General features: G+C 40.8%; 1 protein-coding gene across 1 annotated transcript in view; it reads right to left on the bottom strand.

The window, feature by feature from the left end:
• The window catches only part of LOC145397487 (uncharacterized), a 34,951-nt gene extending 20,075 nt beyond the window's left edge, over nucleotides 1-14,876 (bottom strand). Inside the window, exon 1 of the mRNA XM_080270543.1 lies at nucleotides 14,388-14,876. Within this exon, the coding sequence (XP_080126669.1) occupies nucleotides 14,388-14,876 (489 nt within the window). The remainder of the gene's footprint in view (nucleotides 1-14,387) is intronic.
• Nucleotides 14,877-16,196: the final 1,320 nt, after the last annotated feature.

Here is a 16,196-nt window from a genome sequence, read left to right as displayed (position 1 = left end):
GAAGGGGCAACAAGCACAGGATAAACATTCTCCCCACTCCTATAAACATTCCCATTCTCTCCACTGGTAAACATTCGCATTCTTCTTTCACGTAAACACTCTTTCCATTTGTAAATAATCTTCATGAAACACAAACTGGCTTGGCGGTGACTTTCATCTCATTCTACATTCCTCCAATCATCATCAATCCTCATCATCATCATCACCAGTATCAACATCATCAATCCTCATCATCATTATCAATCATCACCACCACCACTGCCGTCGTTATCATCATCATCATCATCATCACCATCATCATCCTAACCTACTTTCCCACATTCAGAAAAGAGTGGAAAAATCTGGGGCGACACACTTGCACAAAATAATAATAATAATAATAATAATAATAATAAACGAGACTAAGTGTACCATATCTGAACATCTAAAAAAGAATTCGGTCTACAAGGGAGTGGGAGGATGGTGACTTGAAGCAATTAGCGTATCATCTTTTTTTTTTCCTATTTTATTAATGTGTAATGTACTGAGGATTACGCGGTGTTTCTGTTATGTATGTGAAAGAGTTGTGGAAGCAATCACTGGTTTAATTCCTCGCATTTTATTGAAGAGGAGTCAGGGCAGGCGGCTACTACTACAACAACAACAACAACTACTACTACTACTACTACTGCTGCTGCTACTACTACTGCTACAACCAAAACTACTACTACTACTACTACTGCCGTTATTATCATTATTATTAAATCAAACCTACGTTGTGTCAATTTCCATATTTCAGAACCAACCCTACTCATGATGATGATGATGATTAAGATGATGATGATGAGGAGGAGGAGGAGGAGCAGGAGGAGGAGGAGGAGGGGGTGGCAGTCATGATAACGCAAAAGAGGACGGCGACAACCTCATTTTCTATCAACTTCCATTTTAGGGGTGACAAGCGCAAATTTTCATCTTTGCCCTCATGCTCCCAAATGTAGGTGGATTAGTAATAAGGAAAGATGCTGTGTCTGCGTCCTAGATTTTCTCTCTCTCTCTCTCTCTCTCTCTCTCTCTCTCTCCCCGGTAAAGAAAGCCTTAGGTGGGTTGTGTGATAGTTTGCCAAGACCGGAACAAGCTCTCTCTCTCTCTCTCTCTCTCTCCTTCATGGGATATAACACGCTAACTACGAAAGAGAGAGAGAGAGAGAGGGGGGGAGGACTTAGGTAACTACGACTTAATTCTATCAATAATCAAATAATTTTCATTGAGCCAACCTACTCTCTCCGCAGCACGCAAGAAGTGCTTCTCTCTCTCTCTCTCTCTCTCTCTCTCTCTCTCACACACACACACACACACGTTTTGTAATTCGAATACCTCTACCTTTTCTCCCATATCTTTCCCATTTCTTTCGTATACCTTACCCCCCCCTCTCTCTCTCTCTCTCACACACACACACACACACACACACACACACACACACATTTTTTGTAATTCGATTATCTCTACCTTTTCTTCCATATCTTTCCCATTTCTTTCGTGTACCTTACCTCTCTCTCTCTCTCTCTCTCTCTCTCTCTCTCTCTCTCTCTCTCTCTCTCTCAACAAAGAGTTTATTCAGCCTGCAACGTCTAAATACTTCAGGATAGATATTAACTCCATACGCCATTCTCTCTCTCTCTCTCTCTCTCTCTCTCTCTCTCTCTCTCTCTCAGAAACAAAATTTGGGATACACTGAACTGAATATTTCTAGGACGTGCTAACGCGAAACATCCTCTCTCTCTCTCTCTCTCTCTCTCTCTCTCTCGGAACACAGGAAGATAATTTGGGATACCTTGTCTGAACTGAATACTTCCAAGACAAGCTAACGCGAAAAGCACCACTCTCTCTCTCTCTCTCTCTCTTTCTTTCTCTCTCTCTCTCTCTCTCTCTCTCTCTCTCTCTCTCTCTCTCTCTCTCTCTCTCTCTCTCTCTCTCTCTCTCCGGTGACGTCTGTAACTTTATATTTTTATTATTGTCACGCAGATTCAGTTTCGGGTGATTTTTTTTTTTAAACGAAAAGTTAAATCATTTCCTCTACTATACTCTGTTCACTTTCACGAGGCGTAAAACTGCCATCTCTATTTAAATTCCGCGATGTAGCAAGAGATTAACCCTAGAATATGGTGCTAGTCACGAAGAAGTGCTAGGGAATGATGTGATGCCGTATTAGTCTTTTATGTCAGAGGTACAGGAAATTAGCTGCAAAAAGACGAAAATCTGGGCCAAGTTAAGATGAAAGTACTATAGTTGTGGATATTATAAAAAAAAAACTATTAATCCACCTATATCTATTTATCTATCTATCCATACTCAGGAGCTTTAATCCCGTAGGAGGTGGCCACAAACAAATCGCCTCCACGTCACCCTGTCCTCTAGCATTAAGCTGCCCTTCCTCCAACTCACACCTGCCTATCTCTCTACTCCATCCCTCCACATCATCCTTGGTCTCCCCCTCCTCCTCACTTACGTACACTCTTCTTGTCAGTCTCTCATTCTCCATCCTCTCCATATAGAAACCATATCGATGAGATTAAATACATTGCAAATATATCGGAGACAGAAATTAAGACTGACAGGCAGACGGATACAGTGTGTGTGTGTGTGTGTGTGTGTGTGTGTGTGTGTGTGTGTGTGTGTGTGCGCTCTCTCTCTCTCTCTCTCTCTACGTCAGAAGTGTCAGGGAAAATTAATGAGATGGCGAGAAGACGCAACATAGAGTTCTCCCCATGCCAAACTGGAGAGAGAGAGAGAGAGAGAGAGAGAATCATACAGAGGAAACACACACACACACACACACACACACACACACACACACACACACACAAACACACACACAGGAAACCAGGTCCATTCCTTTTTCATGTAAATTATGATCACAAACAACTTCCTGCCATGTTTTGCGAAGAATTAGTCTTTTATTCTTATTATCATTACTACCACCACCACCACCACTACTACTACTACTACTACTACTACAACTACTACTACTACAACTACTACTACTACTGCTGCCGCTATTACTACTACTACTTGAAATAAACGGGAAGAATTTAAGTTTTGCAGACTATCAGCCTTGGGTTCCTTCCTTTTACACACACACACACACACACACACACACACACACACACACACACACACACACAATTACTATTACTTTATTCCCCTCTTTGCAAAACTATTATCATTACAGTACAGTACTATCATTACAACTGTGAGGACTGGACAGAACAATACTACCCATGTACTGTATCACTACACGTCATTCAAAACAACTAAAGCTCTCTCTCTCTCTCTCTCTCTCTCTCTCTCTCTCTCTCTCCTACTGACCTACCTACAGTACTTATATCTCTAATTTTTCCTTTCTACCTACTTATCTCAATTTCTACTACCATAATGCTGTGTGTGTGTGTGTGTGTGTGTGTGTGTGTGTGTGTGTGTGTGTGTGTGTGTGTGTGTGTGTGTGCGCTCTCATAAATGCGTGTGTTATGTGCGTGCTCTCATAAATGTGTGTGTGTGTGTGTGTGTGTGTGTGTGTGTGTGTGTGTGTGTGTGTGTGTGTGTGTGTGTGTGTGTGTGTGTGTGTGTGTGTGTGTGTGTGTGTGTGTGTGTGTGCATCAATCTCTTAGTGCCAATCATACTAATCCCTCTATATCCATTCGCCAATCAGCAAACAACCTTGGCATTTCATTCCCGTACTTAATATACTCTTTTCACTCTAACCTGGCCTTAAACTGACATCTATCCATATTGAATGCTCAGATGTAAGAATGGATCAATGTTAGATAATGATGCTAGTCAAGAAGAAGTGCTATGTAAAGGATGTACAATAAAGTTCAGTGTATTATATTTTTCTGCCAGTGAGCTATGAGAAATAAAATGGAAAAGGACAAATTTCGTTCAAGTTAAGGTGAAATGAGTATAGTATTTCTTTATCATTGTTATTTCTCTCTATATCCATTTATCAGTTACTATATCCATCTCATGTTACTCGTTCTTCTATGTCTGTTTACTTCCCCATCCGTCATTACACACTGACACAACCCTGACAGTTAATGTACGGTACTCATTTCTCTGTGTGATATCTGCGTCTACGTCCTCATCTATCTGTCACTACGACCTTGGCAGTTCATCCCTTACCTACCAGTTTCTATATCTGTCAGTCTACTTCCCCGTCTGTCATTACACAACCTTGCCAGTTCACATGCCCAATAGTCTGTGTAATCTGTGTATGGGTCTACTTCCTCATCTATCTGTCAGTATTACCTTGGCACTTCCTTTAATTAAGTCACCTTGAATATCCACATGAATGACTATCAACTACACAGTCTCTCTCTCTGTGTTTGGGTCCATATATATATACGTGGTCAGGAACGTGGCTCTGAAGTGTCAATGAGTCATGGAACCTGCGTGACACAATTTACTGCAGAGGTGGTGCAGAGTCACAAAGGCTTTTAAGTTATTTTGGGAGTTGTTTCCCTTACTGACAGTGAGTGGATGCTCTCTACAGAAAACAGGAAAGTCACACACGGTGTTCAACTGTTGTCTCATCCCCAGACACAGTATGAATGTCTACGAAATGAAGGCCTTTAACCCGATTCTTTCCCTTCCACTGCCTCTCCTGCCACCCCAACACTTCTCATCTTCTCCCATCAAAGTCCTGCTGTTCTAGCTTCATTCAATAGTTATTCATATAATAGCTGGGAATGGAAAACAACTTTTGAAAGACAAATATCAAGACAGTTCTCAACATTTGTGTAGTCCAGGTACTGTACTAAGAAATGTTCATGAACTGAAAATTTGTGAAAGCTGTCATGACAATACAAGTGACTATTTTTGTTCAGGCTTTTCAGCCATGGTCAGCCATTCAATGTCATTTACTTCCTACCAAAAAAGCTATAGGCAATACCACAATATACACCACATGGATAACAATACATTCTTACACACACCATATGCACCTCACACACAACTTCCACAAACTTTCTGCATTCCATAAATCACTACTGGTATATCCACACTTCAACCAATAACAATGCACCTCACAAACTCTGTGCATCTATCAAACACTCTCTATAAGCACTCTAATACATGTACAGGTGCTGCCTACTGGAGTGAGAGAGATGGGAGGTAAAAGTGATGGTACAATGAAAGAAAGAACACTGTCTGCAGAATTATGATGACACTCGGTAACTGTATTTACAGTAACGTATTAGCAAGGTGATAGCAATGGAAATAGATGCCTTCCTGCTGTGGCACTAATATAACCAGGCAGCTGCATTGCCCAGTTATACAAACAACCCTCTCCTGCATCCTGATCCCCCCAAAAGAGGTTGGTGGACTGCAGGAGAAGGACAGCCAACCTGCAGTCTACTGAGTTTACAACCAAATGAGACTGATACACTGAGGTGCCAAACACTATTACAATAATCTGGACACATGGAAAGAATATGTGAGAGTAAATGGCTGAAGCACTGCACAAATCTGAAAAGACATGAGAGCTCCCACAATTTGACCAAGGAAACCAAGGGATGAGGTTCTGTGAAGGGGCCTCTGGGGCAAAGGATATATGATAAGGCACACAACTTGAACACAGCAGTAGCAAAACTCATCATCATTCAAACCTCTTTTCACACCAAAAGATGAGAGAGAGAGAAAGAGAGAGAGAATGAGTTTATGTAGCTACTGGGTACATCACATGATACTAAAAGTGTGAACAAATATCTAAATGTGGATATTAATTTCAATGCAAACATGAGGCAATTTAACATGAAAAACTATAAAATACATCACCTGATTCAAGTGACAAGATAGGTACAACACATGATAGTATATGTGCCAACATGATTCTAAACGTGAGACATGTAACTGGCTGGCGCAAGTACCTCGGAGAAAACCCACCACCCTAACCATGTGACTCTAGGTGACATCGTCTTTACTATATTCTTGATGGAACCACATGATATTGCTCACCTTAGGAAGTCCCCCACATATTGAAGTAGTTCATGAAAGCTGTATCAAACACATCCAGTTTGCAAAGTCTAACCTGAGGTGAATAATTCTGTCTGGTGGATTGTGGGGGCTTGAATGGTGAGTGAATGGGAGTGTGGTCCATTCAGTTTGGCAACTCTGGACAATATCTCATTCTATCAAGCTTTTTTCTATCCCTCTGAATCCACCCCACCCAATCCTAGGGCAAGGAAAGGAGGTCTGGATGGTAATAATGATGATGAAGTAACAAAAATAAAGTATATGAGGGAACACTGTAGTCGTTAAAATACCTAAAGCACATGATACTAAATGTCAATAGGTACCTAAAAGTGAGGCGTGTAGCTGGCTGGCACAATTACCTCTAAGAAAACTGCACTACCCTAATGATGTTTCTGTCACCGGCAAGCTTGGCAAGTTTCCCAGCCCCACACTTCCCCACCCTTCAGTCTCATGCCACTAACAACACTATATGCCATAAGTAACTCATAAAGTATCATTGTTATTGTATTTCTCAATGCTCACAGTAGTACTGTATATGCCACATGTTCTATGTACAGTATCATCATTGCTACCCTATTTCCTGCAACTCACAACATTAGGCTATATACCGGTACCACATTTTCCTATTAGAATATCGTCGCTGTTGTCATTACCCTACTTCCCGCTGCTCACAACATAACTTGTATGTGTCACAGGCTGCTGTTTAAAACTCTGTCATCATCACCTTAACCTGGCTTCTCACTAATAAACTAAAACTACTACTACTACTACAGTACTACTGTTACTTCTACTATTACTACTTGGTATGCATTAGAAACCAGCCCCCGTCGACTCTATACTCCTGTCCTCCACCCTCTATTCTGCTCTGTATGTAGGTTGATGTTACCCATGAATGTAGTGCTGTCATCCTCTAATTTATACAAGAAAAACTATGATAAAAAGGTAGCATGTGTGAGATTGCTGCTGTGTAAACTTATCATTATGTGTCAGCATTTTTACCCACTGTGGCTCTAATCTGCTTTGTATGTAGGTTACTGTGACCTGGAAAATTTATATTGTCCTGGTATTCATGTAAGGTATAATTAAGCAAATTTAGTCAGCTTCAGTCCTAATACGTTTTGAAGTACAGTGCCTTCAAATTTATGGAGATAAACTTGCATAACATAATACTGCGAGGTGGAGCTTAGATTTGTGAATTTTTATGTATGAAAGATTGTGTGGCCAACTTCAATGGGCATACTATTTCATATTTCTCCCACTTTTCTGCTTTCTATTAGTTTCTGCAGCCTACTCCACCCCATCTTTTAGTGAGAATTAGAGTGGTGAGAATTGGTAATACAGTACTGTATTTTGATACAATGTTCATATGGTTTAAGCAAAAATAAATGAGACACTACTGTACTCAATAAACTGAAATCAATATGGACACTTTTAACCTCATCACTAAATTACAGGTAGGTCCCTCCTATGCTAAATCAAACTGTCTGACAGCACCTACAAAAATATATATTCACTGTACTGATGGAGCTGAGTCACTTTTATCCACAGAAATACCTGCTTTTTCTGTCACTTTACAATTTCTTAACTCAGTAAATTACAGGAGTAAAGATGAAATCAAAGCATGAATCACGCACTGTCATGTCATACCAGGTCAGAGAAATATGAAGCTGATGGATAAGTACAGTCAAGTCGCCTAATTCGCATACCTGTCAGCCGCGTATTTGTGAGCCGTGGTACTTTGCCCAACTAAGTCAGTATTTTTTTTATTCCAAGAAAAAAACTCAAAAAACGCAGTTCCTAAGTTCCAAAGTGGCTCATTTCCGAGGAGATTTATAATGTCCGGGCACCCATGATGTGTTCTGCAGCTGCTAGCCAATCACAGACAAACTAGACCCAGCAGCCAATCATAGCCCGGCCCTGGTGGCAAGTGTGCACACTACAGCCACCATGTTTTGTTTACCTCCAGTCCCACCAACCACCACCTACATGTGTTCCCCCGCGAGTTCTAGACTTGGCCCCTACCCACCCCATCCACTTAAGCATTTTCATTTGTTGGAGTCAGGTGAGGCCCCTTAATTATTATTTCCACTTAATTATTGTTTATTTCTATTAAATACATGCACTGAATATTTCTAAGATTGTCTGGTTGTGTTTGCTGTTGGGTAGTTAGGTGTAGGTAGGGTGCTGTAGGGGGGTTCCACGAGGGTCCACACTAAATATCCTTTTTTCCCACTGGTTCTTAACTTTGTAAACTGCGGAATTTGTAATCAGCGGGTAGGTACCAGTCTCTAATTGCCGTGGATTAGGCAACTTGACTTGACTGTATGACAGAAAAGAATACCAACAAATTTAGAAAGATAAGATGGTACTGTCATATGCAGGGAATAGAGCTGATAACAAATTTAATATTACTGCCTTTCAACATTCTACTCAAGGCTTTCTTTTACAAAGATGCCGTACTCTAATATGTCTCTTAAGCTTAATCATCAACAAAAATGTTCATTCATTCATTCATTGCCAGACGCCATGTATCCCAAATGGGGTGGCCAAGGGCTTAGAGTTAATTGTTTTACAGGGAGGGGCACTATAGTAGCCGCAGCAAGAAATGAACGCTGTGGTGGGGCAGCCGGGATGACCTGGGATTCCCCCACTGTAGCAACATAGGTGAATCACTCAGAAGCTATCCCCCTGTGCTGGGCATCGTGGTTCGGATATCAGGCGTTAGTCCGGATATTGGGCCGCGTCAAAGGACTTGTATTTACGGAGTAAGGAAACACCTAGGTACAACGGGGGTCACATACATAGCACTCCATTTAACACCCAAATCACACCAATAAGGCATATAAATGACTGGATAAATGCAATAGGGTGGTAGAAGTAATATTCATACATTAATAAACATTCTGGTATATTAGGACTCTAACCAGACCTAACCTTACGGACCTAACCGAACTCTGAAAAACCCATTCCTACTAGCATGCATGTTCCAGGTAAGTTTAGTATGGAACTCTAGAAGTACAGTATGACACTCACAGTGGTGCTTGGAGTAGTATGGGAAAAAAACATACAATATGAAACATTCTCGAGTAAATATAGTATGGAAAATAGTACAACATGAAACATTTTGTACTTACAGCAAGTCTCGAGGACCTCGATGAATACCGTATCGCCTCCTCTCGGACTCTGACAGTAACGAACATTTCCTAAAGACACTTGCACTACACTCTTCCTGAAGTCTTGCACTGAACTTTCTCTAGTCCTAACACACAGAAGTCCGTTCTTTTCCTGATACAGTGTTCACTTTAGTCCAAATAATGTTCCATTAAATTTAAGTGTTGCACATTAACTTTTCCCAAGTTTTTTTAAGTTTCAAAGCAATAAAACAAAGAAGGTTAGTTAGCGTTAAATTTCTTTTCTTAGTCTTTCCCCCTCCTAAATGTGGCATATGAGCGGGGAGTGCGGCCTTGCCGATACCTCCGCCTGACCTATAATTATACACTCGCCAGAACTGACCTGCCCTCAGACAAGGGGGGGGGAAACCTTTATACAGAAAACTCTCCTTGATTTTTACCTCAGTGGTGGTGTGGAACAAAAGTCATAATAATTTCATAATTAGTTTCGGAAATACAGCAGTTTATATAGAAACCGAGAGAGAAAGAGAAAGCCAGAGACACAGGGTAAGGATCATGGAGCGGGGCTGCAGCGGTGGCCGATGGTCGGTGACATCCTACCTCTATGGTCGGTGACAAGTGGATATGGCTACAGTGGGGGAATCCCCGGATGACCGGCTGCCCCACCACAGCGTTCATTTCTCGCTGCGGCTACTATAATCCTCCACCAACCCACTTGACACGTAGGGATGCCAACAGCATCTGGTGTTCCCAGGCGGTCGATCTCTGCAAATCCAACGTTGGAGCGGTGTCGATCTCTGCATCTCTACTTGGGAGTAAACATAACCTTCCTCTCCACGTTGCGTTTGCTTCTCGACGAGAAGTCAGCCGTGTACTGCATGAGCTTGTCTCGGGAACGCTTGATATCAAACAAAGTCGACCGGGCCAGGTTGAACTCGCGGAGAATGCGAGAGAAGACCAACCCGCATCAACCTTCTCCAATATCTCCCGTTTCTTCTCCAGAGTCAACACCACTCTCTTTCCTTTTCTCAGGAGGCGGGGCCATCATCACACACACTAAGAGTAGGGCAGAGAGCAGCAGGAGGCCTTGCAGCAAGTACGGCACCACCACAAAAGCGAGCACGTGGGCAGCCATTACGAAGAGCGCAGGTCCAGTCGCGGTGAGAGACAGGCGGGAAGTGGGGAGGATGCAGCGGCGCTCTATCGGACGTCGGAGGAATGACGAACCAAAACAATGCTCTCACGCGGCGCGCGCGGCAAGTTCAAATTACGGACGGCAAAAAATCGGGTTTTTTTCCAATTTTTTTGGATTTTCGGACCATTTTGGGAATGTTTGATCCCAGGACGATAAGGTTCGGTTAGTGGGGATGTTCGGTTATTGGGCGTCCGGATATTAGAGTGATTACTGTAGTATAATATATACAATAATACTATATTATACACTGATAAACATGTCTTTACCTGATCGTGTTGAACACACCTGAAGTGGTCAGGCAGTCCGGACTGCCTCTGGCTTTATCAGACTTTTTCCGATATATAGGAATTTAGTCCGGTAGCTCCTCAAGTCCGATAAAAGTGAATTCCGGTCTACTGAAGTCCGTTATATCGAGGTTTTACTGTACTGTCACCAATAAATATCTCATAATCTTCTGTAACATTATTTTATCACCGCTAGCAGCAGATAATTTTATTCTGCTTAGAGTGAGTCAAAGGAGCCTGAGTGTTAATATTATTACCATTAACCCTATCATGGTCTTCGCTTGTATTTTATTCCAACCTGTACTGGATGATTAAGTTCAGCTGGGAGTGAGTCATTGGAGACTGAAAGTGTTCAAGAAATATAGCCTAAACACATCTGCTACAGGTGTGCACATTCATCTGAGAATTACACCCTTAATTTGTTGGACAGGGTAATTAATGATCCTTACCTCTATATTTCACCTATCATTTATATTACTACATATTAATATTTGCCTGTAAAACACAGAAATGTCTAAATACCTGACTCATATGAAACAGGAAAAAGATTATAGTATACAATCCTATGTGAAGTTGCCCAGGCATGTATTTCCCCCCCCACACACAGTACATACAACACACATACCAGTGCACAAGGAGTGGGGGAAGCTGAAACTGACAGAGAAGAAGCTAAAGCTAAAGCTGAGAAAAAATACTTATGTATCTCATCCCCACCTGCTGCACATCTGTGACAAGCCTGAATCATGCCCGGGCAAATGTCTGCTATTTTCTCATTTGCAGACATGAGCCTACATGTGTGTCCGTCAGGGAAATGTTTTGTATCAAGGCTACTCTTAAATGAGATTCATGAGTGACTGGTGAAATTGTGTTTATGGTGAGGCTAAAACAGTTCTGCTCTGACCTGGACTCCAAAATACAGTACACATTATTTTATTATGTGGGTATGCTATATTTCATCCACATCATTTGTCTACTTTTGTTTCCAAACAGCAAGTAAGCTATACTCTACTAACCTTAACCTGGCCTTTTTTTTTTTTCTTTTTTTTTTTTTCTTTTTTTTTTTAACATTATTTCATGAACATAAGTGGGGGGAAAAAGACAACACTATGGATGTACAGCCTTTCCATAGTACTTCTTCATGACTAGCTTAGTGTTTTTGTTAGGTCTAATCTAATTTTACAAATCACTAATCAAGATGAAGAGATGGCAACTTAAGTTGGGTTAGAGTTGGCTAGAAGCAGTCTAACACCCACCTTCCTATTCCATTAAGCGATGTTTTATCATACAACATAAAGAATGCAATATTTACCAATATTATATTACAATACTGTATAAGCATATTTCACCAACCTGGAGACGTACTCCCTCACGAATATTTCCACAATACAGTAAACTCTCAATTTTCCGGTGTAATTCAGCCAAGCCCTGCGCGCATATTACACAGTACCCTCCCATTGGCTCAATATTTGGCATCGAGATGGATACTGCGTTATTATCTGTCTCAACCCTCTATCCTAAAAACTTTCCCATGAGTAAAAGATGAAAATTAAGCATAAAATACAATAAAGTAACAATAAAATACAGTAATACAGCAACGGCTGGCCGAAGTTTATGAGCAAGTTGATACACCTCGGAGCCAGATATTGCATAGACCCGCCAGTTACCTCCTGTTCTGGTGCTGGATATTGCATAATTTCACCTGATACAAGTATACCCTGAGATATGATACCCCTACATGCAAATCCCCGGCCTAGAGATGGAGGTAGAAATACTACCATACCTCACCTAACGATGGGCAAATCCTGGTTTAATGATGGGTTTTGATTTTTAAAAATCTATTTTGATGATATTTTAGACTTAAATTTTGTGTTTACGTTGATTTATAAACTGCTTTTAGACCTAGATTAATGTGTTTTTGTCACAGGTCGGGTGAACATTGTCATTTTGGGGTACAGTTTACTGTGACTTTTTCAGACTTAGCTATATTTGATGATTTTCAGATTTTATTTTTGGGTTTAGGTGAGTTATAAACTGCTTTAGGCTTAGTTTAGCATGTTTTAAAGATATTTGAGGGTTTAGGTTAGCTAGAAACTTGTTTTTGGACTTATTTGGGTGGGTTTAGGACTTGGTTGGGGGGGAAACAAGGGTTTAAAAACGCATTCCTGTACTTTACATGTTAAATCTACTCCGAGATATGATACTCCACCTAGCGATGGGCTTTTACTTAACCAAATGCATCATTAAACTGGGGTATACCTGTGTTTGGTTGCTTTAACAGAACCAAGCCAAAAGTCCCAGATACTGAGTTGGGCTGGATACTGCAATGACAGACAGCCTACTGTAATTGAGTTCACTGTAGTAAACAGTAGAATATACAGTAATATCCAGTTTAGTATCATGCAAAGTAATACTGGTACGGTAACATCATAAAGGATTTGAAATAGCTAGGTAAGTTACACTGAGTTAGGCAGATAAGTTTAGCTAAGGGACCACACATTAAATGCTTACGATAAATATTACTACATGCACTGTGTTTACCATACCACATCTATGCCTTTACAGTGATATTAAAAACACACAAGAAGAGAAATACTTAAAACTTGGGTGAAAATTATGTTGCAATACCACTTCATGCCCATGGAACTGAATTACACATTTTTACCCAGTAATGATGTCTATATTGTTACACTGTACAGCACTAGCAAAACTTTACTGCAAACGATAAGGTAATTATAGCACGTTCTATAACAAATTCAGTATTTCAACAGAAGCATCAGTACCACTATGATAAAAATTACTTTTATTTGTTCCAGCTGTTTCTGGTGTTACTGTATATTCTTTCGTTTCTTCCTGGACTGCTTATGATAAAACTTCTGATTCTTTAAATGAATCCCAAAAAACCTAATACCAGAAACAAAAGGAGGTACAATACTAGAAGAAACTAAATGAACCATTTGTTGTTTGGATTTACATCCCTTGGGAGGACCGGACCAAATAAGGGCCCGTCAAATGAACCATTTACTTCTTGTCTACTTTATGTGGCCTGACTTCACACTTAACACCAGGATAAGACCGAACCTTTTCTAACTTATTCTTACCTACCTTAATTCAAGATGTAGCTATTAAAATTCTTGGGACACTAAAATCAAAAGAAAACATTACTGGAGGAAATTATGGACGGAACTAAACAACTTATGAACAAAATGAGGCAGAGAAAATGTACGAAAGTGAAATGAACTTCCAAACAAAAACAAGCGGAACTGCCACTGAAAGGAATGGAAGAAATAAAAATGACTTACCAGTACGAACAAACAGGCAAAAATATAAAAGAAATGGTACAATTTTAAGAAATATATGAACAATAACAGGCAGTAGGAATGAAAAATTAAAGATACTTATGAAAAGAAACAGGCAGACCAAACAGAAAGAAAGGAAGAAATGAATGAAACAGGCAGAACCAATACAAGGAATGGAAGAATACTATAAGAAAACACAGGCATAACAAATAAAAGAACACACAGAAATGACTAAAACTTATGAACAAAAATAGGTAGAACAAATTTTTAAAAAGGAGGAAATGAAAGAAACATGAAAGAAAACAGGCAGAATGAAACAACTGGAAGAAATGAAACTTATGAACAAACTGGCTGTACAACTAATATGGAAGATATGAATGAATCTCCTAAACAAAAACAGGCAAGGCAAATAAAATAAATTAATATTCACCATAAATATAAGTACTACTGGTACAGCATCAACTTGTATTCCTACCTGGCCTCCATGTCCATCATACACCCCAAAGAAGGACATCTTCTTGCCACCAACATCAACATCCTGCAGGACTGCAAAGCGATCCTCCATGTTGCCGCGGCGACCTTGCATCCCATACACCCCAACAATCCCATCACTGAACTCCCACGTCACATTCTCTGTGGCATTCGTGAGATCCAATCCAACAACGCCGATCTTCTTAAAGGTCGAGTCGGCCACCGAATTGAGGCCGAGGAGGTAGGGGGCTTTGATTAACCAGTGGCGGATGACATGACTGCTTGATTGTAATGCCACACTCGCCACGAGGATCAAAAACATCAGGAACATGAAGGGTCCAGGTTGGAATATTTTAGTCTTGAAGCTTTCCCCTGGTCCCGGCATGATGAACTCCACCAGACCTGCTGAAGTGACGCCCAGATACCTCCAAATGATGTGGATGTGCGCCGTGAACAGTTCGTAAATGATCTCGTCTTCCATATCGTCATCCATGTTATGGATTTTTGGTGAGGTTTAGGTCAGAATTCAGACAGATTGTAAAGGTTTTTGGCAAGATTTAATATTGAGGCCAGGGACTGTAGAAGTTTTTGGTGAAGTTTAAGTTCGCATCAAGAGATTGCAGGGGAAGTAGGCAAGGTTTACAATAGTCTACAAATACTGTAAGGGATTTAAGGGAGGTCTGTCTGCGTCCAGGGAAAGACCGGGTTTAAATTAGGATTCAGAGGGCTTGTATCATGGTTGGGGCTTTACGCCAGGTTTTAAGACAGTCCAGAGAGATTGTAGGGGTTTGGGGCGAGGTTTAGAGTCCAAACAGATTGTAGCGAGATAAAATAAACAGGAAGATAAAGACTTAGCAGAAGGAGAGGGTGCGACTAGACCAGATGAAGGGCAAGAAGCTACTGAGGTAAAAATAACCCACGGGACTTCACTACGAGAGGAACTGCCGCCTCTCTTTCTCTATTTCCCCCAAGCTATTAAAGCGAGTTCACGATCTCCTGCACTATTTTCAACCTTCTCTGGGAAGTTATAGTCTTCCAAGTATTTCCCATGGTTACTGACAAAAGATTCTGGTGATTAAATGCACTAACAAGGTAAAAATAACGAAAAATCCCAAGTAACTCCGTCTTCAGCGATGGCAGCTGTGACGTAGTTTGTTTACAATCAGCAATATTTTTCCTGGGGGTTACATTAATGTTATTTATATGGCCTTTACTAATTATTTAGTGAACTTTTCAAGTATTGCTCATTTGAAAGTGAATTATGTAATTAGTTGCCACTAATCCGTCATCTTTATTCTTTTCAAATTGATTGCTAAAAAATAACATAGGTACTAATAAATACAAATTAAACTGAAATTTAAGTAGTTATTGTTGTAAAAGGTACGAAGCGCTAATAAAAATTTCAGCGGTAAAGTTAAGCCTTGTGCGACGAGCTGAGTAGCAGTGGGGGGAGGCGGTGGCTCAATCGGTAGAGAGATGGCCTGCAGTCCTAACGGACCCAGGTTCGAATCCCGGCTGGTGCAGGGAACAGTTTAAGGATTTGAATTTCATTAAATCAGGCTTTACTGATCTACCAGAAGTCCCGCCGACATGTCGTAAAAATACCCCCGCTAATACCAATACACCAGTCCTGTATGAGACAGCCCTAGCATGTATTCAATATGGACGGTGGGTGTTAGCGCCGAAGTGGTGACATGTAGAGGTGTATGGTATGTAGGAGGACTGCTGGGCCTTGATAGCAGGCTGTGAAGCCTATGCCCAGAGTCGGACACATAAAAAAAAAAAAAAAAAAGTACTCTGTCAGACCGAGCTA

This window comes from Coenobita brevimanus, chromosome 41, assembly GCF_032717465.1.
Source record: "Coenobita brevimanus isolate Jiangsu-jjx chromosome 41, ASM3271746v2, whole genome shotgun sequence".
NCBI classification, from domain to species: domain Eukaryota; kingdom Metazoa; phylum Arthropoda; class Malacostraca; order Decapoda; family Coenobitidae; genus Coenobita; species Coenobita brevimanus.
This window is presented reverse-complemented; position numbering and strand designations above follow the sequence as displayed.